Source organism: Dendropsophus ebraccatus, chromosome 1 (genome assembly GCF_027789765.1).
Source record: "Dendropsophus ebraccatus isolate aDenEbr1 chromosome 1, aDenEbr1.pat, whole genome shotgun sequence".
Taxonomy (NCBI): domain Eukaryota; kingdom Metazoa; phylum Chordata; class Amphibia; order Anura; family Hylidae; genus Dendropsophus; species Dendropsophus ebraccatus.
This window is the reverse complement of record NC_091454.1, coordinates 199241916-199258641: the sequence shown is the minus strand read 5'-3', so window position 1 is coordinate 199258641 and position 16726 is coordinate 199241916. Positions and strand designations below refer to the sequence as shown.

Sequence of the window (16726 nt, the reverse complement as noted above, 5' to 3'; positions counted from 1 at the left end):
GGGAGATTAGGGAAGCTACCATACACATTAACTGGTTGGCCAACCATGCTGAAATCTGTGGGTTAGGCTGACTTTAAACCTAGAGCCCAATGACTTAAAACCATAGCAATGTGCCATCAATGTCTGCCATGAGACAACCCATTCTAATAGGGTATTCTTCTATAAAGTATGCATATATAACATCAATGATTCCACAGCTTACATGTTATTTCTATTCTAATTTCAGGCACTGAAACCTCCGGTGAAAAATTAATATGGAAGGAGCGGCGGACATCCTTCTGCTAGAGAACTTTTGGACTGTTTATATTTTTATGTTTGTATCTTTTTTTACACCTTGTTTTATTCTATGACTTCCATAGTCCTGCGTGCACTGAAAAACAAACCACAAGAATGGGTGAATGCACTATATAGACTGCTAAGGGACTGATGAAGAAGGGCAACAGAGTGGTCCCATCCCTTTCCTCTGTAGTCAGTGTAAACAAACATTAACAAAGAAAGGAAGGAGCCATGGCACTAGTCTGACATATCTTTATATCCATAAGGGGAAAACGTGTTTTTATGCACAATTGTTATATGTCGTTTATAACATGGGTGTCCTCTTATATAGCAGTAATGCTATTGGCCCCCAGGGTCTGGGTGAAGGCCCCAAGAACTACACCTCTGCCTCTCTTACCCCGGACTGGAGACTTCAAGTGACATAAGAAGGGGAAGGGTATATATATTACCATGCCCCCTCTTCCTGAACAGAAAACAAGCCGAGTAAAGGATCCACAGAGGCCGTAGCACTGCAGTCATATCTACCACTGGTTACTGACCCTTTCAGGATTGTGAATATATTGCAGTTTTACATTGGAAGAAAAAATTTAGATAATGCACAAGATAAAATATCTAATACATAAAGATACTTCTGCTCGGTATCCAACAATAGATTATCATTACTTATGAATACGTTTTTACTTAAACTTTAAAGGGTCCATCTCATCTCGACAAAACTTTCCATATGGACATCATAGAGAGGGACTCCCATCACCCCCTATATGAAGCTTAGAGCTGGTAACAAACAGCAGCAGCCCCAGTCCCTCCATGCAGATAGCATGCAATGCCTCATTTCACCTGTAGAGGTCGTTGCAGGGAAATGAGTAGCCAATAGCAATATCCTGTGAAAAAATCATCTGTTTACTAAGGCTTATTGCTAAGACAACCCTTTTAGGATAAATGTAATCCTAGCCTAAAGGGATTTGTCTGCTATGTGTTATAGAATTCCTAATGATAGACAAAATTAAAAAACTAGGCAGCAAGTATTCAATTAACATGCAGCGCCCCTACAGGAGGAAAGAAGAATTACACTGTTCCAGTAGAAATCAATGGGCTGTGTTTGTAAGACATAGCTCTCCAGTCCTCCAGAGGAAGAGGTGCTCTTTGTAGCTGTTCTCCTTGGTGGCAGATAGATGGTGAATAGACACAAACTATTACACTTTGGAATTAGTTTGATTCCCATAGAATGAAGGGAGCTCCTTTGATTTTATTACATGTAAAAAGTAGGCAAGTGTGAACAAGGCATTCAGGGGCTCCATGTCCTTTTTTTTAGTATATCCTGCATATTCACTACACACTGTACAATAGTGATCACTACCTGTATCACTTCTGTATATACGGCTTGTACATAGGATAATTTAATTGTTATTATTACAGGGTTTTGGTGCTGCTTGTAACTGTGATTTGGGCGTTTGTAATATTTATAAATCTCCAGCACAAAACTGCAGGTTGGAAAGCTGCATTTTATGTTATTTTTGTACTTTGTTCCTCACATACTTTATAAGTAGAGTGGAAAATTCTAGATGAATTGCTAATGTAAATGATTTGTTTTACCTTATTGTTACTGTGTTGTTGTTTTTTTTTTATTAAGATGCAATAAAGAGCACATATAATAACCAGAACTCTGCCGTCTTATGTGGATTTATCTCTATAAAAGAAAACTCATACAATGTCTTCAATATTCTCCTGTGTTGCTATATCCCATAGTTTATTACTGCAGTGATTCCTCTTTCTATCAGACACTTGTGAAATACAATATTGAGGCATGTTAAAGTATTGTGGGAGTGGTATCAAAAATGTTTTTTGTTCTCCATGACCTATGTTGTCCATCGATTACAGTAGGTGCCTTGTAATGTGTAATTTCCTGGGCAATATCAGCTCATCTCAGTTTGTCTAAACCAGATGTAACACCCCTTAGTGCCAACCCAACATGCAGGGTATCTTGTAGTTGTTACTTCACTATGGTGTAGCTCCTCCACCTGCAACTTACTTGCAACTTTGAATGAATGTAGGAGGGTCTTCTTCTTCAGCCAGGGGTTGACTCGGGAAGCCCTTGCTCACAAAAGGAACAAAATAACACAAGAAAAATAGCTTTTGTCATGCTTCTCCTAGCTTTATTGCTGGGGTCTTAAAGGGGTTATCCAGCGCTACAAAAACATGGCCACTTTCCCCCTACAGTTGTCTCCAGTTCGGGTGGTGTTTTGAAACTCAGTTCCATTGAAGTAAATGGAGCTTAATTGCAAACCACACCTAAACTGGAGACAGCAGTAGGGGGAAAAGTGGCCATGTTTTTGTAGTGCTGGATAACCCCTTTAATACCCAGACACTAACTGTTGAAAACTTTTAACATATCTTTGTGACACATGAAAAGTTTTTTTTTTTCAAGTGACAGAGACACTTGAAGAGTATCTGTCATGAAAAAGATCTTTTGGCATGTCATCAGGCATGTCAAAAGTTATTGATCACAGTGGTTCTTATTGCTGAAACCAGCTGTGATGGGCGATATAGCCGGGGAGAAAGAGCACAGCAGCAGCACCATCCACTCCCTGGCTAGTCACTAATTCCAACAATATAGCCTTATAAACTAAAGCCCCTATTACATGAGATGACAAGAGGGACAAAACGAGCGCTGAGTGCTGGCGATATTACATGCGTCGGCAGCGAGTCGGTAAGAGCCGGGGATGGGCGCGGGGGGCTGCAGTGGGGCTTCCCAGGTGATCGCTGGATCATCCGAGCAGCCCATAGAAGATAGCAACGGTCAGCTGCAGCTGGTCTTGTAGCTAAACTTGCTGCAGGAGATGGGATCCATTGACTTACAATAGAGCCTATCTTCTGCAGCAGGGCAGGGAGTAAAGCAAGGCTAGAAAGTAAGCACAGAGTAGGCTCTGGTTAATGAATGCTGGGGGTTTGAACACCTAAACCCAGGGCATGTCAGTGATCGGGTAAGCAGAAGGAATACAGATATGGAAAAAAATGACAAATGACACAAGATAAGGAAAAGCTGGGGAACTACAAGGGCCAACCCGCCCATACCTACCCTTTCTCTAAGTGGTATTTCCCCTGGGCTCAGACGACACTAAATATGTAATATGGGAGGCTGGGCATTGTACTGTAGGTCTTTATGCTATTGCTATGCATCCTACAATGTTTGCCCTCCTCAGGACCAAGTTTACAGGATCATAGGCTGAATTGCATAGATTCAAAAAAAACATTCACAATGGTTATCGAAAGTATGTTAAAAACAGTAATAAAAATCTCTGTTTGCAGAAATCAGAATAGCCATATAATGTTAATGAAGCTGAATTCAGGGAAAGGTTGGCGTGCTAAGACATGGACTACACACAGTTACTGGATATGAGACGGTAGAATCGCCAAAGGTTTTTTTTTTTAGCTTTAGCCAGAAGTGCACTTTAAAGCAACTACCATTGGGAAATGCTGTGTTATACAGTACTTTGAAGTCAATAATAAATCTGTATACAGTATCAGCTCAAATGCTCCCTCTAGTGGTGGCTGCAAACAACCAGCATTTAATGTGTCTATGAAAAGGTATTTGGAGCTCTGTATCAGAAAAAAAAAGCTCTGACCAATATCAAGATGTGTGAAGACATTGATTTAAATAGAATCAATTAAAAAAACAACATAAATGTTCAAGAGTCACCTTGCTGTAATAGAATTTCCCTCCAAAACACGTACTTTTTTTTTGTTATGTAACTATCACCCAAGGGAACCTGCCACAATAGTCTAGTTATAGTCTCTTATAAATGACCTAACATTTGTATCTGACAATTATGTTATTGGAGTTTATATGCGGTTCACCCAATAAAAAGAAATAACATTTATTCTGTATTTTGTTACCGCTTTCAAGTACTAAGTAATATAAAATACAAATTACAATTACTTTATACCCTAAAACCCCCTGGTTATTTCAGACAACAGAACTTTATATTTGAAAAAAAAAACAAAAAAAAACAGGATGTCATAGCAACACGTCATACTCCCTCCTATTACTAATACAAATAAGGAGCAGCATTGGTTTCTAATTGTCGGTGTAGTGATTTACATATAGGGGGAGATTTATCAAACATGGTGTAAAGTGAAACTGGCCCAGTTGCCCCTAGCAACCAATCAGATTCCACCTTTCATTTTCCAAAGAGTCTGTGAGGAATGAAAGGTGGAATCTGATTGGTTGCTAGGGGCAATTGAGCCAGTTTCACTTTACACCATGTTTCCATATTTGATAAATCTCCCCCATAGTCTATACTCAGCCCCCCCCCCCCCACCAACATGATTCAGCACACAAAGTGTCTTCAACAATGCCACTTATCGTGCCGAAACATGTTGAGGGGGGCCTGAGTATATGTTTTAGTAGCACTTGACCCCAAACAGTGAACATGATCTGCACCAGGCTGCAGCTCTTATGAGCAGAGAGGCGCGGATAGAGGAGGCGTGCGAGCCCTCCCATAGACAACCTGTATGACACTGAGTTTGGCAGGATTCCATGGTGGAGAGTTCCATCACAGAATTCCGCCAGTTTTACTCCATGTGAACTGGCCCTTAGGCAGGATATGTAGCTAGCGTGTGCCCAGTGACCGCTGGTTTATGATACTACTAATACACTGTAGGGTTTGCTTGACTGTAACATGTATGTATCGTTTATGAATGTAAAAAAGTACCACGTTTTTATAAACACTAAGTAGGTGTATTGGGAAATCTCGGGTCTTTTGTGAGCCACTCTCGAGTGGCTCTTGGTATAATTTGTGATTAACCCTCTAATCCCTGGACTGCTCCTTGTTTAATAGCAGACAAGAACAGGCACAGTGGGCAGCTGAATGCTACTGCACATTTGTTTTAGTAATGGGGGTTTAGACACTGTAACAGACAATGTGGAGAAGTTGTGGATGGAGTCTATATTTCCTCAAGTTCTATCAGAATGTATGCAATAGGTCTGGTGTAAAGCCTGGTTATAGGTGCTGATGTCCAGGCCACAGCTAGACAGTCCGGATTTTAGAGTTCTGAGGCAGAGTAATCAGGACTCAGGTGTGATGGCCTTATAAAAGTCTGCTAGGTGCTCAGATGTCTCTCTCTCTCCCTGGGAAAAGAGCTAAGGCCAAGTATCTGAGGGAGCCCTGCTCTAAAATCTAAATCAGGTTGTATGGACTGTGCTATTCTGTTTTGTTGGTGCCAGGTACTAGGCCTGCACTGAGTTTGCCGGGAGCATTTGTGTTTAGTTAGAGCCGGACAGGCATAGGGTTTTCTTTTGCTATTTTATTTTGTTTTGCTACAACCTGAGAAATAAAACTGGCTGCAGTCGGTTAAACCAAACCTTGGTGTGGACTGACTCCTGCATGTGTGCCTGCCCAGAGTGCCTCTTTCCTGCTACCTAATCCCTTACAATTGGTGGAGGAGGCTTTAGGCACAAAAATCTGGCAGAAGAGACCACTGTGTAAAATTTAAAGGGCCAGTGTTCTTTTTGTGGTTCCGATAAAGGACTATAAACCTGCACATATAAGATGGAGGACATGATCAAGGCTTTGTTACATGCTGTTGCAGCACAACAGGAGGCTACCAAAGTGCAAGCGGAGGCTACTAGAGTGCAAAAGGTGGCTCTAGAGGAGACTAACCGCAGACTGACTGCACAGGAGGAGCAGAGGCAAGACAGAGATGCTTTAAAACAAGTTGTGCAGCAACTATCCAGTGTCGCTGGAAGGTCCGCAGGTGTAACAGATGCCAGTCCTACCTCCATAAGGGCTAGTCATTTTTTGCAAAAGATGACAGCAACTGATGATGTGGAAGAGTACCTAACAACCTTTGAAAGAACTGCCGAGCGAGAAGGTTGGCCAAAAGACCAATGGGCAGGACTGTTGGCACCTTTCCTTTCAGGTGAACCACAAAAGGCATATTTTGACCTTGATAATCAGGATGCCATGAACTATGACAAATTAAAAAGAGATCTTAACACGGTTGGGAGTTACCGTTTCTGTCCGTGCCCAGCGTGTGCATAACTGGGTGTACCATATGGACAAACCTCCCCGCTCTCAAATGCTCAACCTCATCCATCTTACCAAGAAGTGGTTGCAGCCAGAGATCCTGACAGGCCCACAAATGGTGGAACGGATTGTAATGGACCAATATTTGCGGTCCCTGCCAGTCACCTCACGGAAGTGGGTAAGCCATGGGGATCCCAAAAGTGCTGATCAGCTGGTGGAGATGGTCGAGAGGTACACTGCAGCTGAGGAACTGATGAGTCTGCCACAGCGCCCCCTAGCCCCACAGCGGAGAACTCCAGGCCTATCTGGTAAGACTGTTCTGAGGGTAAAGGGGGCTGGCAGAGCTGATAGAATGGTGCCTACACATGTAGAGACTGAAAGTCAGGGACCTGAAGCCTGGCAAGCTGTGTCAGGAAGGTCGGTGACATCTAAGAGACTTAATAAAGATTTTATAAGATGCTTTTGATATGCCAGGACATGTTGTTGCTAATTGCCCTATGTCTTATGAACCTATGCAATGTGATGCTGCATCCATAAACCGTCGTTTATCACTTTACGCTAGGCTAGCATGTGTTGCATCGCCTGGTGGTGATAGTGATAAACAAATGTACATGATTACAGTAGAAGGTAAAATGGTAAATGCCTTACTAGATTCAGGTAGTCTGGTCACTCTCATCAAATCTGATTTGGTAAACCCAAGGAAAAGTCAGGTTGGAACCATTTGATGTCATTTGCATACATGGGGATAGTTACCCTACTGCAATGGTTGATATACATACCCAGTGTGGTCCTGTTAAATTTAAGGTTGGGTTAGTGCCAATGCTGATGCACGATGTCATTGTGGGGCGGGATTTCCCACAGTTCTGGGAGCTGTGGGAAAATAGAGTTCCATCTAATATTCAATAATCAAATAATGTAAATCAGCTCACCAGACCTTGTTTTGATGGTGTATATGGCTCTCCTTTTTTTCCCGAGCACGAGAGACTTTTATTGCGGGCCGTATCCCGTTCAGTCCAATGCGAAAAAGAAAAACTTTTGTCTCCAGCTCTTCAGTAAAAATCCAAAGTTTTATTTTTTAAAAATAAAACTTTGGATTTTTACTGAAGAGCTGGAGACAAAAGTTTTTCTTTTTCGCATTCCATCTAATATGCCTGTATGTTATGAACCTGAGTCTGTAAGCATAACTCCAGGTAACCCCAAAACGTTTCCGTTTTCTGTTATGGTTGGGGAAGCAGAGGAAACTAGTTCTAATGATGGGGCTTCTACAGATCGGGGAGACCTGACGACAAATTACATGCCTGACTTGGATGTGAGGAGGGACCAGTTTGGGGCCGAGCAATTAAAAGATCTGACCTTAACTAGAGCCAGGGAGAGAGAGAGACATCTGAGCACCTAGCAGACTTCTATAAGGCCATCACACCTGAGTCCTGATTACTCTGCCTCAGAACTCTAAAACCCGGACTGTCTAGCTGTGGCCTGGATACAGCACCCATTACCAGGCTTTACACCAGACCTACTGCATACATTATGATAAAACTTGGGGAAATATAGACTCCATCTACAACTTCTCCACATTGTCTGTTACAACACTCAGACCCATACAGATCAAGACATGTTGCAATGACTTAAAAATGTATTAGACCTAAGAATATACACAAGTCAGAGTCCAGATAAGACCCGGATATAATTCAATCTCCAGATCAGACCCCTAAATGAATTAGAACTGATCCGACCATTAGTCACACACCAGATCAGATGCTTAAGCTACAGTATAGCCCAAATCAGACACCTAAGTCATGGTCCAGATCATATGACCACTCATAGGTGCTCTTTCTCTTTGTCCTATCCTGTCTGTCCTCTCTTACACACACTCAGCCCTGTAGGAGGAGTTAGCTCTGTGTGGGAGGAAGTACAGGGAGTTAGTTGTTGGAGGTTCAAGGGGACCGATACAGGAGAGACTAGCTCTGACAGAGATTGCTTCTACAGCAGCAACCACTACTTTCACTATGCAGTGCTAAGCTACCTTAAGGGCAGAGAAGCTGTCAGGGAGTCCTGGGGTCCGGGAAGATGGAAGTCCCTTGTCTAGACCCGCAACCCCTGTCCCTACCTGCTTGCCCCCCTAGGCTAACCCCTAGGGCAGCAACTGGGCAACAGTCCCTAACTTACTTAGGGATACGGGGAGGTAGACAGTACACACAAACAGGTATATACAAACAGGTCAGGCAGTCCGAGTCAGCAACAGGAGGTCACGTCAAAATCCGAATCAGCAAACAAGGGGTAAACAGAGTCTGGTCCTAGGTCAAACACGAGAGGTAACGCAGTACAGAGGATGAGGCAAAAGCGAAGTCCAAGTCCAAGTGTCAAAATATCTAGCAGAACAAGATACGCTGGTGTAGCTGGGGACCAAACATACACTGGCAACTACAAGGTGTAATTCACCAGCTTAAATGCTACCAGAGCTCCCGCCCCAGCCTCTGATAGGAGCAGGGAGTCTGACAGCAGCATGAGATACCAATAGCAACCAGGGAGCCCTCCCCTGTACTCAGACAGGAGCAAGCCTCAGGAGAATGCAACACCTGAAGGCTTAACCCCACGAGCACCAGAGAGGAGTCAGGAGAAGCATGAAGCCGGGTGTCGGCTCCCTGGCAGCAGAGCAAGAAGTGTGAACAGGTCAGAGAGAAATCGGGCGTCAGCTGATTCTTCCAGCCGAGTTCACACACACAGACTGAACTCTAACCGAAGCCACTTAAGAACACCCAAGCCCATGCCAGGAACCTCTTAAGATTGTACAGGGCAGACTCCTTAACCAAGAGGAGCTGATCCTAGTAGGACAAAGCTACCAGAGTAAAAGGTCTACGTATCCTACTGCACAGCGCAGGGAAATCTCGGGCACCTGCTACACCCAGATACCCGACAACTGGGGCTCGTGCTACCCACCTAGGATGGGTTCTACGACACTAGGGGGCAGAAGGCGGTCAGACATTAGTCTAAACGTGAGTAAGAGTATCACATATCTAGATCTATATATAATGCAAATCACTGAATTATGAAAACCTTTAAAATTTCACTTTTATTTCATTCATTAAAAAATAAAAAACCTTAGACACACGTGACTCACCACCTCTTGCTACTCTATAACGGCCACCATCCTATTTCTGTATTTTCTGGCCTTTATATACAAAAAATCGCACCATGTAAACAGTATTATAAATATTGCACCAGTCCTTTAATTGTTGCACTGCTGATTGCACTATTCCACTGGTCCTTCTTAGCCCTATAGTGCAGGTGTGCTTTTGTAAACAGAAGACTTCTTAGTGCAATATAATATACATAGTAGTAAAGTTTTTACTTTCCTTTTTAGTAGATACAGTCTTTTTCTTGAGAACCCAACGCCGTTTCCATCGCTACTTTTCATCAGGGGTCTTTATTTAGCATACTTGTTCAAGACACTTGCTATACATGTGCGTACGGCTCTGATGGCGGCCGCACTCTGAGCTGTGAGCTCACGCTATTTATGTGTTAGCTCCTCCTCTATCCATCAAATGACTTGTGATCCGCACGTCCTACTGGTTGCCTGTTCTACATACCAGACCTGCAGATTGACGTGATGGGAGGAGGATCCCGGTGAATCCAAATATGAGGTCATTGAACCGCATTTGCTGCCAAGCCTCGTTTTCATTCCTAGTCCGTACCGTGGTAACTTCTTTCTTATTTCAGTTCATCCTTACCAAAACGTGAATACAATCTACCCTTAATTCCTCCTGAGTGTGGATATTCATATCAGTCTTTATCCGCACTAATTTGTTACAATTATACCTACACATGCAACCGCCTATTGTGAATTGATATGATGCGTTTTTTTCTGAACATGTGCATTTTTTTGCATATGCATTCCCCATATTGCTGCTTGATCCCCTATGTGCTCAGATTTTTTGAAAATTTTTTTTTGTTGTTTGTTACATTCCTCGGATTTCTGTTATAGTTTAGTTTCTGTTTAAGTGTTATTGTTTGTTGAATTCCTCATCCGCTTTATATTTAGTTCAATTATTTCGTGGTGTATATGTAGAGATAGCACAAAACCCCCTTCTCCACTGTTGTTTTTATTTCATTCTATAAAGCAACTATAGGAGATGAAATCATTAAGACCCCAGGGCTTCACTGTTTGTAATCTAAATGTCCATTCAGCTTCTTTCTTCAGAATTTTTTTGTCCCAATCTCCTCTTCTTCTAGTCTGTTTGATTACTTCAATTATTTGGCATGTCAGACCTGTTGGAACCTAATGTGTTCTCGTAGCCCTTCTCTCATACTCCTAAAGGTTTTCCCCACATAATTTTTTGGGCACGAACAGGTCAACATATATACAACTCCTTTTGTTGAGCAGTTTCCCAGGTCTCTGATAATGTACCTCTCTTCTGTGCTGCTGCTGTGAATTTCCTTACCTGGTTGCATATATGGACACACCGAACAATGACCACTCCGGTAGGATCCAGTAGTTTGCATCCAATTCTGGTCTGACATCCTTGGTGGCATATAACTGTGTGTTAACCTGTCCTTCAGGTTCTTCCCCCGTCTGTACGTGATTTGGGGGTTGTTTGGGATGATATCAGAAATCGTCTGGTCCGTTTTTAGAATTTGCCAGTAACGCGACAGTATTTCTCTGACCTCACTTGCTTTAGCATCAAAGGTACCAATTATTCGTGAGACCCCATTATCATCTTCTTTCTTTTTAGGAGTCAGTAGGTCCTCTCTTTTACTTATTAAGGCTCTATGATATGCTTTCCTAAGGACCTTATTCGGGTAACCTCGATTTCTGAGCCTCACTCTTAGCTCCTTCGCTTTTTCTTTGTACTCCTGGATGGTGGTACAATTCCTCCGGACTCTGAGGTACTGTCCTACAGGTATACCCGATTTAAGTGGAGTCGGGTGACAGCTATCCCATTGTAACAGTGTGTTTGTTGCTGTCTTTTTCCTGTGTATCGTAGTGGACAGTTTACCCTCAGGTCCGACATTAATTTCAAGATCCAGAAAGACCATCATCTCTGTGCTCAGGTTTGAGGTAAATTTTAGACCCAGATTGTTTTTATTCAGGACCTCCACGAATTGATTGAAGTGGAATGCTGATGATGTCCAAATTAGCAGAACATCGTCTATAAACCTTATCCATAAGCACCTATTCCTTAAAAGCATTTAAAAACAACATTTAGTATTTATTTGCTTTATACCCATCCATTTTATATATTAGCGCACTGTGACACACTAACTCTCATTCATTATATGAGATAAAAGCATAAAACAACACATACTAAACACTAAGGCTCAGTAATTAAATGTACTTATAAGTATCTGGTCCCATCCATTACTCAACACTCTTATGTGAGACACAAGCAGCCTGGTACTGTCATAGAAACACTCACCCAGGCTTAACAAGCACTCTATAGTTTATATAGACAGTCTATTATAAAGTCAGTTTATATTGGATCAATATGGTGTTGACCTCATATACGCCACACAGGAAATATACAATGGACTGGCGTTCTATCAATTCTAAAAACAAAAATTAGTTGTCAACAGTTGTCATGGTAAAGAGCATCCTTTGTTATACTGTGGCGAGATCATTATTATTGCCCTACAGCCAGTAGCGAAATTTGATGGGGGGCAGGGGGGGCGGCCGCCCCCGGGCCCACTCTGGCAGGGGCCCACCCAGATCGCTATTGATTTTTTACGCCGCACGCCGCACGCCACACGCCGCACGCCGCACGCCGCCCGGCATCCTGACGCAGGTCACCCGGCCGCCGCCATCTTAATCAGATGCGTACGGCCTTAGCGCACCGCTGCTGGTGCGTGCGCCGCCCTGGCCCGCCCACCTGCCAATCACCTCTGGCGCCGCGCTGTTCCGTCTCCCGCGCGCGCGCACAAGGTCAGTGCCGGACTGCTGCAGCACACAGACAACCCAGCTGGTAAGCGGGGGGAGCTGGATATGTGGACACAGGGGGGGGGGAGCTGGACATGTGGACACAGGGGGGGGGAGCTGGACATGTGGACACAGGGGGGGAGCTGGATATGTGGACACAGGAGGGGGGAGCTGGATATGTGGACACAGGGGGGGGGAGCTGGATATGTGGACACAGGGGGGGGGGAGCTGGACATGTGGACACAGGGGGGGGAGCTGGACATGTGGACACAGGGGGGGAGCTGGATATGTGGACACGGGGGGGGGAGCTGGACATGTGGACACGGGGGGGGGAGCTGGACATGTGGACACGGGGGGGGGGGAGCTGGACATGTGGACACAGGGGGGGGGAGCTGGACATGTGGACACAGGGGGGGGAGCTGGACATGTGGACACAGGGGGGGGGGGGAGCTGGACATGTGGACACAGGGGGGGGGGGGGGCTGGACATGTGGACACAGGGGGAGCTGGACATGTAGAAACAGGGGGAGCTGGACATGTAGAAACAGGGGGAGCTGGACATGTGGAAACAGAGGGAGCTGGTAAACAGGGGGAGCTGGACATGTGGAAACCAGGGGGAGCTGGACATGTGGAAAACAGTGGTTTTCTGATTTAACCCTATTTGGCCCAGTTCTCTCTGGCAGCTTCATAGAGGAGCTGGGGGCTGATCTGGAGATCCTGGGGGGAATGGGGGCAGAGGTCCGACCCCCCCACCCCAGTCTCTTACAGGATAAGGGACAAGTATGTTTAAATCAGAAAGCTGTGATTCGGATCACAGAGAGCAGGGTGCAGCAGCCTGTAGTGGCTGCCCGAGTTAGCTAGTGATTGAGCCTGCGGTACCTCCCTGTGAGTGATGCACCTGTCTTAAGCAGAATGCAAATTATCTACCTCTATGGTATATGGGTCAGTCAGTGTATAGGGAAAATAATAGTCTTTGCATAATGGATTTAACTTTTTTTTACAGTTTTAACTACAGATCTCAGGTGAACCTGTTATACTGCCCATACATCCATGACATTGGGATAGTGAGCGACTCCGATGAGAAGACACCCCTTGTAAGTCACTGTTTCATTTTATGTGTCTATATATGTAAATGTAGAAGCCTCTAACACTGCTCTTAATTCACTATGAGTAATGGAGCAGAATATACCCTTTATTATTTAGAAAGCATTGTTGTCAAGCGAGGTTCCCTTTGGGTAACATAATCGGTTGGGGGCCCACTCAGACTTGCTCGCCCCCCCTAGGCTGAACCCCTAGCTACGCCCCTGCCTACAGCTCTCTTACAGGCTAGACCCCAAAATGTCATCAGTACACATAGATCTGGTCACTAGAAGCAGAACTAGACTTTACCGATTGCAGTGGCTTTTCCTAGATCCTGTTTGTGACTCAGAGTACTCAGATACCCTCAGGACTTACAGTACAGCTGAATTATATGATAAGCTGACAGTCCACAGAAAAAAAAAACATAATGTGTGAGCAGGTAATTGAAGTAAAGATAACAACTTACCAACAGACTCCTTGAACCAATGATGATGGAATGGATGAAGGCACAAACTTATAATAAAAGCTTATTCCCACACTCCTTATAACACAGAACCTATGGACAGGGAAGCCCTGTAGTAGACCTTTTTCCCGCCAGGCATCATGTATCAATATGATGTTGGTGTAATGTCAGGAGGTTCTGCTGCAAGGTTAGAACATAGAGGTTGGCTGTTATCACCTCTGTCCAGCAGGGGGGTCAGTTCCCAGATAGGAGTAATAGCTATTACTGGGGAAGAAAAAGCCTGAGGTGCAGGAAGGTTGACCCACCCAGTATTTGCAGGGAGAGAACAGTCCAGTGCTGGGGGTCAAGGGCAGGGGCCTGTAACAGAATTAAAGAGTGGTGTGACAAGGTGATCCACACAGCCAGGTCCATAAGGGCTACAAGAGACAGAGCACTGAAGGAAAAGAAGAGCAACACAGCCCAGTGCATCACTGCAGCAAGAAGGAAGGTACTGCTCGGGGAAGACAGTTTCTTTAGCCATGAATTTACTAGCAAAAACTCACAGAAGTGCAGCCATTTGAAAATTTTCCATCTGTTCCATGACTCTCCAGTGCTGAATTGCCACTTTGGACCCCCCCCCCCCCCCCCGCTGAGCTCTGGGACATCTTGCACAGCTGAGGTCAGGACCCATCCAATCAGTGACTGGGGCGGGACACTGCTGCAGTCACTAATTGGCTGTGCGTGCAATCCATCAGCCGGGATGGGCATTTTTCCCATAGTTGTGACATCATCAAAACTCAAGGGGGGGGGGACTTTTGGGGGGATGTATGAGAGCTGAAATGTGATTGGTTGCTAGGGGAGGATGACTAGTGTTGATCAAATCTGTCTTTGGCTTTGGCAACGTTATCCAAACCTGAACGCTAAGCGTTTGATTCCCCCTAGCCCCAGAAGTTGGATGCCGCCCTATAGAATCCTGGAAAACATGGATACAGCCATAGGCCATAGACTGAATCCATGTTATCCTGGCAGCTCTAGGGCGGTATCCAACTTCTCCAGAAGCCGGGAATCAAAGGCCGAGCGTTCAGGTTCGGATAATGTTACCAAACCCCAACATTTTGATAGGTTAGATCAACACTACCTACGATTCCATCTCCTACCAATATAGCTGTTAAGTATTTAAGAGGGTTAATATGAAATAGACCATTAAAATGGGGAGAAGACCAACCGGGAGTGGCCCCACCTTAATTCTGTATTTGTCATGTTATATCTATATCTGTTATACTGTGTTGAAATTGCTCAGTTATACAGTAAAGGATAGACTGTATGTGTTGTCATGAATTAGCCAATGTACAGTAGCGGACTGACGAAAAAATCTCATTTCCTAAGTAAACTGGTAAACATTTACAACATATGAGCCACATGTACAGTACTTTAAAGGGAACCCGTCACCATGAAAATGCTATCTAAGCTATCGGCATCATGTTATAGAGCAGGAGATGCTGAGCAGATTGATATATAACTTTATGGGAAAAGATTTAGTATAACTTGTAAATCTCTGATGTTTCCAAACTAAAGAGTCCAGCCCATTGAGTGACACCGCCCACTGGACTCATTATCAGGGATTTCAATCAGCATGTTGCAAGTGATACTTAATTTGTTCCCACATATATCAATCTTCTTAGTTCTTCTTGCTGTACAACATGATAGTGATAAAATAGGTAGCATTTTCATGGTGACGGGTTCCCTTTAAGGCTGCTGTTACACACAGCAGTTTTTGTGCCAAATCCAGAAGTGGATCCACCAGGAATCCGAAGTATAAGCCCCTACTTTATATTTCCCATTCCATTTAGAGTCACTTCAAACTCTGGCTCAAATACTACAGCGTCCCCCCCCCCCCCCCCCTCCCCAACAAAAAACATCTCTGTGTGATTCTAGCCCTAAAGGAGGGGGAATTTTTTCAAATCAACCAGTGTCAGAAAGTTATGCAGATTTGTAAATTAATTTTATTTTAAAATCTCAAGTCTTCCTGTTCTTATCAGCCACTGTATGTCCTGCAGGAAGTGGTGTTTTCTTTCCAGTCTGACACGGTGCTCTCTGCTGCCACCTCTGTCCATGTCAGGAACTGTCCAAAGCAGCAGAGGTTTTCTATAGGGATTTGCTACTGCTCTGGACAGTTCCTGACATGGACAGAGGTGGCAGCAGAGAGCACTGTGTGAGACTGGAAAGAATACATCACTTCCTGCAGGACATACAGAAGTTACAAATCTGTATAACTTTCTGACAACAGTTGATTTAAAAACATTTTTTTTCCTTTAACCTGAAGCTCCATGTCGGCCATTACTGCTGCCACACAACGTATAATGATGCATAGATAAAAAAAAATTATATACCGCTATTCTTTGCCGCATCCTCAGTGCCTAATTGTACACTGTGTAATTTGTCCTTGTCAAAAATGAAAAATTTTTCAAATAAAGTGTTAAAAAAAAAAAAAAAAAAAATTATATACAAGTTTATTCCTTTACCCCATGTTCCTTTACCCCCTATGTTCACACTACGTAAGTTTCCGGCCGTAGCACGTTCCGTGAATAAGCGGCCGGAGATTTACGTAGTTTGCGTACAATGGAAAGTATACGATCTGTACGGCTGCACAGTTCACACTACGTACGAACTTACACCAGGATCATATGCGGTGCCGTAAAAAATGAACCAGACCATTGTTTGAGGACGGAAATGTCGTAACTTACGCCCGTAGTGTAACATGCGGTCCCGTACGGAGTGGGGATTTCTTCATTTTTGCACTTTTCTTTGCCGATCCAAAAGGTTCTGTGGCGTGTCCGGGGCTAGCCGAAGATTTCCAAGTAAAAGACCGCTGTCAGATCGTTACGTACGTCGCTCGGGAAGCGTAAGTAGACTTCGGGTGTAAGTTCGCGGACCGTACGTAGCCGGCCGCAACTTGCGTAAATCCCCGGCCGGAGTTTAACACGTATATGTC

The 16726-nt window shown here is 44.2% G+C and overlaps 1 protein-coding gene across 1 annotated transcript in view; it reads left to right on the top strand.

The window, feature by feature from the left end:
• The window catches only part of LOC138766861 (zinc metalloproteinase-disintegrin-like VLAIP-B), a 39996-nt gene extending 38059 nt beyond the window's left edge, over window positions 1-1937 (top strand). The window contains exon 25 of the mRNA XM_069944333.1: window positions 227-1937. Within this exon, the coding sequence (XP_069800434.1) occupies window positions 227-253 (27 nt within the window). The 3' untranslated portion in view covers window positions 254-1937. The remainder of the gene's footprint in view (window positions 1-226) is intronic.
• The last annotated feature ends 14789 nt before the right edge of the window (window positions 1938-16726 follow it).